General features: G+C 39.4%; 1 protein-coding gene across 1 annotated transcript; it reads right to left on the bottom strand.

Moving 5' to 3' along the window:
• Positions 1-3425: 3425 nt before the first annotated feature.
• On the bottom strand, positions 3426-11501 carry LOC148082081 (nephronectin). Its single transcript, XM_087788116.1, has 13 exons — positions 11184-11501; positions 9485-9582; positions 9297-9389; positions 8694-8813; positions 7298-7417; positions 7082-7216; positions 6936-7010; positions 6022-6822; positions 5867-5950; positions 5219-5317; positions 4966-5146; positions 4077-4161; positions 3426-4003 (listed from the first exon to the last, which is right to left on the bottom strand). Exons 1-13 carry the CDS (start codon positions 11258-11260, stop codon positions 3917-3919), a joined length of 2055 nt encoding a protein of 684 aa, XP_087644242.1. The 5' UTR covers positions 11261-11501; the 3' UTR covers positions 3426-3916.
• Between the last annotated feature and the right edge of the window lie 126 nt (positions 11502-11627).

Genomic DNA, 11627 nt, shown 5'->3' with positions numbered 1-11627 from the left:
CCGGGGGAGTTCAAGCCCCTTTAGAAGATTTCAATGGGTTAGTTCACCCGAAATTCAAACTTCACTCATTTTCTACTCACCCTCATGTCGATTTGGGGATCAGGGTTGGGATTATTTTCAGAGTAATATGTCCCTTTTTGGTGTCCATTTAAATGTAGCTAGTGGCGCGCAGTAGCTACATTGTAGGTCTTCATCTTTGTCCAAAAGACACAAAAAAAAATAGTCCAAATACCTCCATACTGCTGGTCTGTAACGTCCCATTTCCAGTGTAGACAGTAGACAGTATGCGTTCTAGGAGCGTTATCAATATTTACCCGGAGTACTTCCAGGTGGTATCGCTTGTTATTATTTAAACTTCTGCTCCAAACGAGCTTAAGATAAAGACTTTTTTTTTTCCGGAACAATTCTTCTCATCGAGGATTCAATACAGGATGGACGGTACAGACGAGCATCACAGAGCTTTTTGGGTGTTTTTAAGTGTCATTCTGGAGGAAGATAAAGACGAGGACCACATTCAAATGGACATAGATTATTGCCTATAACTATAAAAAGCAACAAGTTACTCTGAAAATAATCCCAACCCTAAGTCGACATGAGGTTGAGTGGAAATAAACTATCACTTTAAGCATCATAAACTGTATTTTTCAATAGGAGAATGTAAAATAGACGTTTTTAAATGTAAACTTGTTGTCACACAATCTATTTTAACAAGCCTTAATGCTTATTCAGAAATACTGAAAACCTTTTTCCCATGTGATCAAGAATAAGTTAGTATTGTGTTTAACTGGTTAAAAGTATCTGAGCTCTTATTTTGAAATTCTGAGTAAAATATCTGTTCACATTTGGCCCTTGTTCAATTTGACTTCATCAAATGTGGCCCCATTTGACAGAAGTTTGGACACCCCTGTTCTAGAAGTGAACATTTTTTTACCGTTTTAATGAGACTGAAAAAAAAGACAAGGCGACATTTTAAACAAATAAACAAACCTATTTATAAGGCCTTCCTCAATTTGTTTACAGAACCATTGTTATTATAAGATGAATTATCACAAACCTGACCTCAAGAATCTTGAACTCACGCCATATTAGCAATGACGTCTTTTAAAGATAACATCATATCTGGTAAGAATTTGAGTGAATGCGTTTCCAATAAGTGTTTCTACCGTTGACTTTGTGTAAATTGTGTCACTTTGTGCTAAACCAATCAACACTGAGTCTGGTTCTGCTCAAGGTTTCTTCCTTCTAAAAGTGAGTTTTGATTCGCCGGGATCTTTTTTTTTTCTTTTCCTCAAAATAGTTTTGACTTAAACTCTAAAGTGTTTTGAGATAACTTTGTTACGATGTGACACTTTATACAAAATTGAATTGGCCACATTAGAACATCACGTTTACTTTTACCACATATTTAAAAAAGGCAGTACATTTTATTGTATCATCAAAATACCTTATGTTGGAATTAACACGTTATCATATACTCATAAACCCAAAATTAACAACCTTCTAAACAGTTTCCGTTGTATACTAAATACAATAAATGTGGCGAGCGGACGAGAACAAAAGATACGTTTCAGGAAAACTAAGATTTGCTTTTTCTAATGTATAAAGTTTTCAGGACTTAAGTTAATATATTATGAATTGAGTCAAACCCACCACCATTAGCAAACGCTCCACCTGCACGTAGCCACTCCTCCCAGTTGGCGCCATTTCACACGAGTCCAAGAAAAAAACGTCACGACTTGAAGTTCATTCATAAACTTGTTCCAACACTAAGATAAGTTCTCTGACAACCATCGAATATGACACTGGGATATTAAAACCGCTATAGACCTGGAAGAAATAAACGCTCGTCACAACAGTTCGTCCATCTTCCTTGTCAGTCCTCAGAGCTCACGAGCCTCGCGCTGTTGTGACGACCGTCAATCAAAGGTTCATGGCCCACTACTTCCCTCTGCTGTTTAACCCTAGTAAATACGATGGTCGACTTTAATTCTTACTCTCGTGTAGTCATAAAAACAAAGAGTGTATAACAGCCCACAGTGTTCTTCTACACTGTTGTTAGGCAAGGTGTATTTTTTTTGGGATTCACTTTGTTACGGAACGACTTCAGTGAACATGAAGATTTAGTAATAATACATCTTATGTTTGTCTGTAGAATTATGATATAAATGAAAAACTAAATTCCCATAGCTATCTTGTTTATCTACACCTATAAAGGTGAGCAAAGATAAACAAACTAAAAATGTATAAATGCACATTATTGACAAATTTTGACAAATACAGACACCATTCCTTTAATCACAGGCCTTCAATTCATGGAGTCTTCACGTTGTATAGTAGTGAGGTACCCCAGGTTTGGTTTTTAAACGGCTATTAACAGCTTGTTTTGAATATTCTAAAAACTGGGTTTTCAAACTGGCGTCCCGTATATTAGAGCATGCATAATTGCTTATGAAGGTTCCTGTTGTTGTGGTTCTCATTTCTAAACATCCCTTATAGCTATATGTATAGAAATGGATAAAATATACATAACTTTTGACTATCAGGACTGGAAGTAAAAAGATGTGCTTTTCCCAAAAACACTTATACATAAGTTATAACACAAAGAAAGTGTATATTAAGTAGAGTCACTATCTGCAATATAATATTATAACCTTTTTTTTCCATGGGAAATGGCTCAAGTGCAGTCAATAAATTCAGAAGAAAATAAACAAATAATTACATAATAGTAAGGGGATTTTTTTTCCTACATCTTAAGTATATAATTAAAGCTATATAAACAATAACATTAGCTATTGTAACTTTTTCTATTACCATCCGACATGGGACAAAAAGTGTGAGTTCCTTCATCAGGCTGCAATCACTTAACTCGGACAGAAAAGACTGCAACAATATTATGGCGCCGTAGAATGGCTGCATTGGTGCTTGGATCTGTTTTTCTATGGCTTATTTTGGTTTTATTTTTAACATTGTCATCAAAGACTCCTCAATCCTTTTTTGTTGTTGTTGTAAAAATGTTTACAGGCCTTACAACATCTTAATCTCGTTGAAGTTTCCTCATCAAATAAAATGTGGAGTGAAAGCCATTAAAAGACAGCTGTTGACATCTTCGGCTACTTAATATCGAGTCTGTTGAGTGGAGGCTGAATTAATGGAATACAAAAAAATGAAAGAGTGACTCTCTCGCTCTCTCTCTCTCACACACGTGCACGAACAAGGTAAATCACAGGTTTCGCACGGGTACGTTTGTCCATAAACTGTGGAATCTGGTGAGTCTAAAGTACCAATCATGTATCCGGCAGCCCCACCCAGCATGTGTGTGCGTGTGTAAAACAGCTTTCTGAGCGCTTTTCTCCCACAAACACTTATAAAGAGTAAATGTAAGAGAGCTTTCATTGTCATTACAGCTAATCTTCTGCGACACGTCGTTATAATTTGACAACAAAGTTTAATCTTCAAAGAAAGAACCAAACAGATCAAACATTGTGTCGACTTCAGTATCTCCATGATGATGACAGACTTGAGCTTTAAAGGGAAACTCTAGAATCACTATATTTCAAAGTGCCTCCACGTGGGATCAAATATCCCACAACAATCTCGGTACACGTAAAGCACATGGCAGATTATGTGCATTGCCAATGAGAAACGAAACATTAAAGGGCACACTGGTTATACAAACAATAATCAGCCTCGCTCAGGGTTTAAGTTAAATATTAAAACTTCTGAAAATATTTCACAAGCTTACAGAGTCGAGTTCAGCTTTCCATGAATGTTTGACGACCGAAAAATGTGACTTTTCCACCTCTGGTGCTTTTTGGTCATGACCTGAAAATGTTTGTCCTCCAAGGTCCAGAGTAAAGTCTTGCATGATGATTAAAAATGCGTAATGTGAGAAAAAAACAAAACAATTTTCTTGATGTCATCGACACGCCCCCGGTCTCAGTGTGACATCATCAATAGCAATTTGTCCCCGTCTTCCTCTCCGTCTTTCGGCCTTTATCAAAACCTTGGTGCACATGAGTTGTGATTAGAAATCTGGAGTAATTCTCCTTAAGACAAGAAGGGTGTGTGTTTCTTACCCTGTCCACTGTTTGTGTTGCCACGGTCAACTGTGTGCGTCGCCAGCCATGTCTTCCTGTCCTGGACCAGAGAGCTGGGCTATACCTGTGTCACACGTCAGATCACATCTTACTATATGTCAATGAAACTATATAATCAGTTTAATATTTGCTTTTTGACGAATGTAAATGGAAAATCTAGTTTTTTTTTTTTTTTTTTAAGTTCATGTAATTTTGTGGCACAAATTGTCCATAACTTCTTCTGGATGATGATACCCTGGTACAGTAATTCAGAAAATATTTCCTGCTCTTCATGCAAATTATTTCTTTTTTTTATTTTTATTAAATGCAATATGTTGCTTAAAACCTTGCTAACACCCAATTAGGAACGAATCTATTCAAGGGTCCTAAGCAAACACATAAATACTGGTTGGCTCTGAAATGTATGTAAAGAAAAACATCAGCCAATTCAATTGGACCCTGAACCCTTAACCCGGGTCACCTTGACACTGGTGACAGTGCTATGGCGTACATGGCGGAGGTCGTTCACCTTGACCCAGAGACCCTAAGGACAATTAGACGGCGATCTCTGAAAGTCTCCCTTTGTGAACTGTGTGTTAAAAAAAACCTTGGAGCACTACAGCAACAAATCCACCACTTAACATTAACAACTAAACTTAAGGTGTGTTGTTTTACTGCAAGTGTTATCAACTTTCATCAATATTAAGTTTTGGTAAACAGGAAATAATTGCGTGTAGTTTTGTGCAGCAATTAAAGTGTTCGTATTAGAATCAACTTTGTATTCATAGATACAAAGGGCTTGATTGTTAGTAGGTATATTTAATGATTAGCATTCATCATTTGCAGTAAAAAAAAAAAGGAAGTTGAATCCTTTTAAAGGAGAACTTACCTGTGGTCTCGATTCTTAACAAACAGCTGCAGCACGCCCACATTATGTCCGGTCAGCCAGTGAGAAAATTGGAAACACATCTTGCCGGAGTACAACCCTGAGTCAATGGTAACAACCAGTCTGGCTCCACGAATACTCCTTTGTCCAAGTTTAAGTTCTTGCACAGACAGGTACCGTCCACCTGTGGGGGGAAAAAATAGATTTTCTAGCCTGCTGATGGATATCAATCATGTATTGATCCGCGCCAAGATACCTGTGGGGCTCTGAAGCGTCTCCCAGGATAAGTCTCCATCTCTGTCAGACATCCAGTCACAGATCCCACGATTAAAGGAACAGTGATGTCCACTCGCTCCTGAAACCAGGATTTCCACGTCATTCCATTAGATTTAGTTTTATCACTTTGTTTTCATTTGACCTTTCTTTTATTAACCTTTAATTTAGTTTTCATTGAACACAAAAAAACATACCTTTACAGTAACCCTCCATTCTTTACCAATTTTTTTTTTACTCTTGTTGGATGAATCAGACCTTATATTTACAGTTGTCCTTATTTAGCATCAGTATTTAAAAAGGTTTTTGCTCATAATTAAACCCATCAAGATATATCATTCAATCAGTCAATGTTGATGTTTAAATGTGTAATCTTGCGTTTTGTCGGTCTGTCTGATTTTTCATGAAATTCCAATTTACCCATGATACTTTTTATGGAGCAGGTTGATTCGCTGTTGCGACCCCTGAAGTGAGCAGCCGAATGGGAAAAGAAGAAGAAGAAGAAGAAGAAGGAGGAGAAGAAGAAATAGAAGACTTTTACCCTTTTTGACTGTGACACCCTAACGACGACAACACATGCACTCGTGTCTTTGTAGTACCAGGGCTTGTTTGTAGAGTCAGGTCAACTTACCGGGGTCGTCTCTGGCATCGTCTGCTGTATTGCCCAGTTCAATATCAAACTCCCACACCTGGTTCTCATTGTGGTGACGAGGGACTGTAGAAACAAAACAATGAATACAACGTTGAACAAAGTCAAATATTCCGGCTAGATGAGGGAGTCCTTACTGTGCACATCTCCTCGTTGTCTGTGAGTCGTCTCTATATTGACTCTGTTGTCCAGCGTGGTTGTCCTGCTGGTTGTCGCTGAGACAGTTGTGTCATTTGGCCCGATCGTAGATTTGGGTGTAGTGTTGAAAGTAGAGGCATCAATCGATGTAGTCATTGTAGGAGTAGTGGTGATAATGGGATTGCTGCTCACAGTTGGTGTGAAAGCAATCGATGTAGTGGAAATAGTCGTAACAGGTTTTGTTGTAACGGGAGAAAATGCGGTGGATAGTGTTGTGGTAACTTGTGTTGTAGTGGTGGTAAGAGGTTGTGTACTGGTAGCAACAGGTGTAGAAGTCGTTGTAACAGGTGTAGTAGTCGTTGTAATCGGTGTAGTAGTCGTGGTAACAGGTGTAGTTGTCGTGGTAACAGGTGAAGTTGTTGTGGTAACAGGTGTAGTAGTTGTGGTAACAGGTGTAGTTGTCGAGGTAACACGTGTAGTTGCCGTGGTAACAGGTGTAGTTGTCGTGGTAACTGGTGTAGTAGTCGTGGTAACAGGTGTAGTAGTCGTGGTAACAGGTGTAGTTGTCGTTGTAACAGGCGTAGTAACATAAAGCACAGCAGCTGTTGTAATTGCAGGTGTAGTGGAGTGAATAGGTGTAAAAGGAATAGATCCTTTGGTTGTAGTGGGCATCAAAGTTGTAATCATTGACGTCTTGGAAGTTGTAGTGGTTTCCATGGACACCGTTGTGAAGGTGGCAGAGGCAGTAGTGGTCTTTATGGTTCTTGGTCGGTGTGGCTTCAAATGGGCTTTGGGAACAGCTAAGAAAAGAAACACTTTTCAAATTCAGACTGGGATCCTTACGACTAATCTTGAAAGAAACATGGACACCGTTACCAGACGTGAGTACTACTCACTCTTTATGTGTGGTTACCTTTGCAGTTGCCATCTTTACAGCGGCACTTGCGCGACCCTGGATTCAGTGTGCAGAATGGTCGAGGATCTTTATCTTAGGACACAAAAGCAGAAAAGCTGGTCAGAACCTAAAAATAAAAATCGCAAAAACAATTGAAGACTCACCGATGCAGCTGTACCGTCCATTGACGTAGATGAGTTTAAAGCCCAGGTGACATTTACACAGGAAGCTGCCAAATGTGTTGATGCACTTCCTGCGTCGAGGACAAACTTCACCGCCAAGTGCACACTCGTCAATGTCTGAAGAGGAAATTGAGAAATGAAGTGTCCAGCTGGTATTTTAAACTCCATCTATTCAAAGCAGAATTTTCTTTGACTAACCGACGCAGGAGCGTCTGTCGGGTCCCAGTCGTAACCCAGGCGAGGGACAAGTGCATCTCACCGTCCCTTTAACCACTTCACAGCCGTACTGGCAGTTGGCATCAAAGCAGGTTCGAGCATCTGTGAGATGAGCAAGTATAAGGTTAAATATCTTACTTTACTGATGTGTCAGCAATTAGAAACTGATACTGCAGGTGAAACAAGAAGAGAGACAATCTAAGACGTTTATGATTTGGGTGAATGATGACATAAAGAGAAGAATAGTGACTAGAGAGGATAATGGAAATAGGTTTTGCAATGAGTGATTACATGACCAATTAGCCTTAAGGTACTTTTTCTAAAGCAGCCAGAATCGGTCAGAACAAATTGACAATAACAACGAAGAAAAAGACCTGAAAACAACAAATTAAATATTGAAACCAGCAGTTAATAGTTCAACTAAAATGAACGATCCACAAACGCACAAAATGTCAGTAAAACAGTTCTGCACATGCCATTATTTTAGCAGACACAAAAAAATCTGGTTTCTGCCAAAGGCCCACATGATTTACAACTGTAAGTGGTCCGCAGGTGTGAGTTTACAAGTTTGTGAGGGGTAGTCTTGTGTGTCTTGTTATACACACAGCCCAGTGTGTTCCATTCCTGTTGCACCAAGTAGCTAGAACTGGTACCAGCCCCACACCCTGGGTTATAAGACGCCAAATGAGTGAGAAACGAAGAGATGTAACACAATAATATGCTGTGGGGGTAACTAAACAACCGCAATTTTCTTTTTACACGAAAATAATATGACAATGAATAACTTTGCCCAAATAAATAAACAAAAATGTGCGACAAATAAACACAGCAGTTGTCAAAATAAAAAGACAGGTTCATTATAAGCAAAATATAATATCTAAACACAAATACTAATAGTTAAACACATCAATAACAGCTGAAAAGCGGCACTACAACAATTAAGACTGACTTTTGTTTTAATACATTTAACACATGCAATGTTTTTGTTGCTTTGTTTTGAGAACTGTCCATTTTCATTTTAAGAGCAAGATGACTTTCTTTTTTTTTATGGTGACTTAATAGAACAAAAATGCAACACAAAGTTGGGGGAAGAAATGTGAACCGTAGGCCAAAATGGGAAAGAGTTATACAATTGAAGGCAGACGTATTTAGATGAAGACATTGGTGCTCAGACAGAGTGAGGTCAAAGGTCAGCTAAGAGGCCAGAGGCTAAAGACACCACTTAACCACCACATATGAATGAGCACACATTTCACCACGGCGGTTGAGAACCGAATGAACTAGTAAAGAGGAAGGCAGAAAGTTAATGGAGCAAAACCCTGAATCCGTAACCTGAATTTTAAGTTAAATGTCTCCTGCAGCCGACACTGATACTCACTTCTGCAGCTGCCGTCTGGCTCCATCTTGAAGCCGTCTGGACAGTAGCACTTGTAGCTGCCCAGTGTGTTCATGCAGCGATGCTTGCATGGCCGTGGCTTGAGGCCACACTCGTTCAGATCTGACACACAAACACACATTAGATATCTACAAATGATTGACTTCAGCTAACATATCCTCTGTTTGGACTCGCACTGAAGGATTAACCTGTGACTTTCACCGCTCTGTGTGTGTGTGCGTGTGTGTGTTTGTGTGTGTGTGTGTTTGTGTGTGTGTGAGGTGTGTTGCATTACAATCCGTCTCTGGTTTGAGGGCAGATGCTGTTTCGTGGTCAGGATGTGACTCATGATGAGGCCTCTAATTAGGAGATTGAGTGTGTGTGTGTGTGTGTGTGTGTGTGTGTGTGTGTGTGTGTGTGTGTGTGTGTGTGTGTGTGTGTGTGTGTGTGTGTGTGAGTGGGTCGGGGTGTTCGGCTCCACGACCACAAACAGCAACAGGTTTTGGAAGAACATGGTGCCATGTCCTCACTATAATGGTTATTAAACTCCCAGCAGGTCGGACAAACATGAATGGAATGTGTTCATCTCCCCTGTGAAACGGTTACCTTGGTTGCACGCCTTGCCGGTGTAGCCTGGACGACATTTGCATCTGTCCGGTCCAACACACTCGCCGTGTTTACAGCCCTGCTGACATTGAGCTACACACACACACCAGCTATTGTCAATCTCAACGTCTTCAGCTCCAACTGTAATGATGATATTTCACAACGTCAACCTGGAACATTTCACTCACGTCTGCACTGTCCCCACGTCGTTTGAGTCCAGCCCCAACAACACTCCAGACTGTTTCCATAGCGACAGAGGCCCTCTGACAAAATTACCTGGTTTGCCCTGGCGACGACACAAAAATCAACCCAAATGAGTGTGTAAGAAGTGAGGCAAAAATGTATTTAAAAATATTTCAACTCCTTTATTTATCTGAAACATGTTTTTTTTAATGCTAGTGTTACCTGTTATCTTAGGTGAGATTAATAATGACTTGTTGGTCTTGGTTTTGAACCTTTATCAAGGTCAATACACTTTTATAATTTATATAGATCAAAACAATAGTAATGTAAAATCATGTAATGTAAATACATAATGCTGCCATGTCTAATGGACAAAAAAAAAATCATTTAGCATTTTTGTTTTCAAGCATTATGTTGCTTGAAAAGAAAAATGCATTGAGACATGTTTGAATTATGAAAGCAGTTCAACCAATATGCTCATCCACTCCACATAATAATAATCCTAGCACTACACAAGTGACCAGCGGGCTACACATTCTTTTTATTCACACCCGGACACAAGTGGCGAACGGTTCTGTGAGAGAAGAACCTGCTCTTGTCTCTCTTGCTTGTCTGGACACGACCCCTCGCAGCAGAGAGGAGGGGAGGCCACTTCCTCTCCCACATACTTTCTCTTTTCCGTCACACTTTTGTCCGACCGTCTCTCTTAACACTTTATCACTCGCTCCTCACTTCCTCCTCAATCACCTCTGCGGCTCCAAACAGCTGGACCGGTCCCCTCCTAATTTATACCCCCGAACAGATCCGTCAAGTTCTACGTAGCTCTTATCTGATCTATCTTGTCACCATAACAACTGAAAAACTAATTATTTCAAGTGTTAACACTAATCTGCGACCTAAGCCAGGATGAGTTATGTTAATACATTAGTAAGTAATAAGTAAGTCAAGGTTATTTGTGAAGCGCCTTTCATTAGTCCCCCCCACACCACTCTGTTTATTACGAGATTATCAACTTGAAACAATACACCTTATAGTAGATTCAATTATTAAGTCCTGTAAGTTTACTTAAAATAAGTAACTCATAGGTTTAGATGATAAAAGTTAGTAAATAATACAACATTCAATATTTTTTCAGATGTTTAACACCAACAGAAGTTCAAGAAGAATGAATAACGTTTCACATCACATGTATATTCACAATCTGTGTGTTAAATATACACAATGAATACACACAGTTCAGACTTCAGATATTTAAGTTCAACCAAATGATCAAATAATGAAGACATAGGTCTTCATTATTGAATCCATATCATTTATTAATCAATTTATTCATTTATTTAAAGTTGTTTTTCCCAAATAATAAAACAAGTTTGACTTTCATTTGAGTAGCATTTGACCAGCACTATCTGAACCATGAATTAGATCAAACCTGTTTTGTTGCCATACATAGAAACAATGGGAAATTGCTGTGGTTTGTTAGCAAGCTAGCTTCTATAAAAGATTATTGTTATACTCGCAAGTGTTAAAACGTTTTTTTTTTTTTTTTAATGTATGATCAATTTAATTTGTTCTACCTTTAGTTGGACAATACTGTAGTACTGTTTAAAACAAATACACTTTAGATGTTTCTCCTGTGAAAAAGCAACACAAAGTTGTATAACATTAGGTCAATACCTCTCAAAAGCAGTGGAAGTCAGTACGAACCTGTTGGGGTCCAGTTGTCTGCCTTCTGTTTGGATGCAGAACCATAACAAAAGCAGTCCAATCTGGGTCACCATCATCCCGAGACCATACACCGGGTTGACCCAAGTGTCTCAAACCCAGATGGTACCGAGACCCATCACGACCCAGTTCCGTCGTTAACTGCTGGGAACCCCCCGGTCCAGTCAGAGATATCTCTCTTATTCAACTCGGAACGTTAAAATCAAATCCCTTTAAAATAAATGTGAAGCTTTCAGGAGAAGTTTCAAATAAAAGAAAAGTTTGAGTGTCTGCTCGGCTGAGTGGCGGGTGCGCGCACCAGGACGTGAATGCGCTCCCGGGGATGATTGACAGCCGCTGCTGGAGTCGCGTGCGGGGAGGACGTCTAGGAAGGCGGGAGAGCAACCTTCACACGCGCATGCGTACTCGATGTGTTGTCTGTAAATA

Source organism: Callionymus lyra, chromosome 4 (assembly GCF_982586985.1).
Source record: "Callionymus lyra chromosome 4, fCalLyr1.hap1.1, whole genome shotgun sequence".
Classification (NCBI taxonomy): domain Eukaryota; kingdom Metazoa; phylum Chordata; class Actinopteri; order Syngnathiformes; family Callionymidae; genus Callionymus; species Callionymus lyra.
Note: the sequence above shows the minus strand (reverse complement) of the source record. Positions and strands in the feature narration are given on the sequence as shown.

What these genes read in the sequence shown, in the direction of transcription:
- LOC148082081 (XM_087788116.1), bottom strand. Translation starts at nt 11,260, where the DNA reads ATGATGGTGACCCAGATTGGACTGCTTTTGTTATGGTTCTGCATCCAA. An exon ending in TGGACGGTACAGCTGCATCG is followed by an intron (nt 7,011 to 7,081) that starts GTGAGTCTTCAA and finishes TTGTGTCCTAAG; the next exon opens with ATAAAGATCCTCGACCATTC. An exon ending in CAACACAAACAGTGGACAGG is followed by an intron (nt 4,004 to 4,076) that starts GTAAGAAACACA and finishes ATGTGCACCAAG; the next exon opens with GTTTTGATAAAGGCCGAAAG.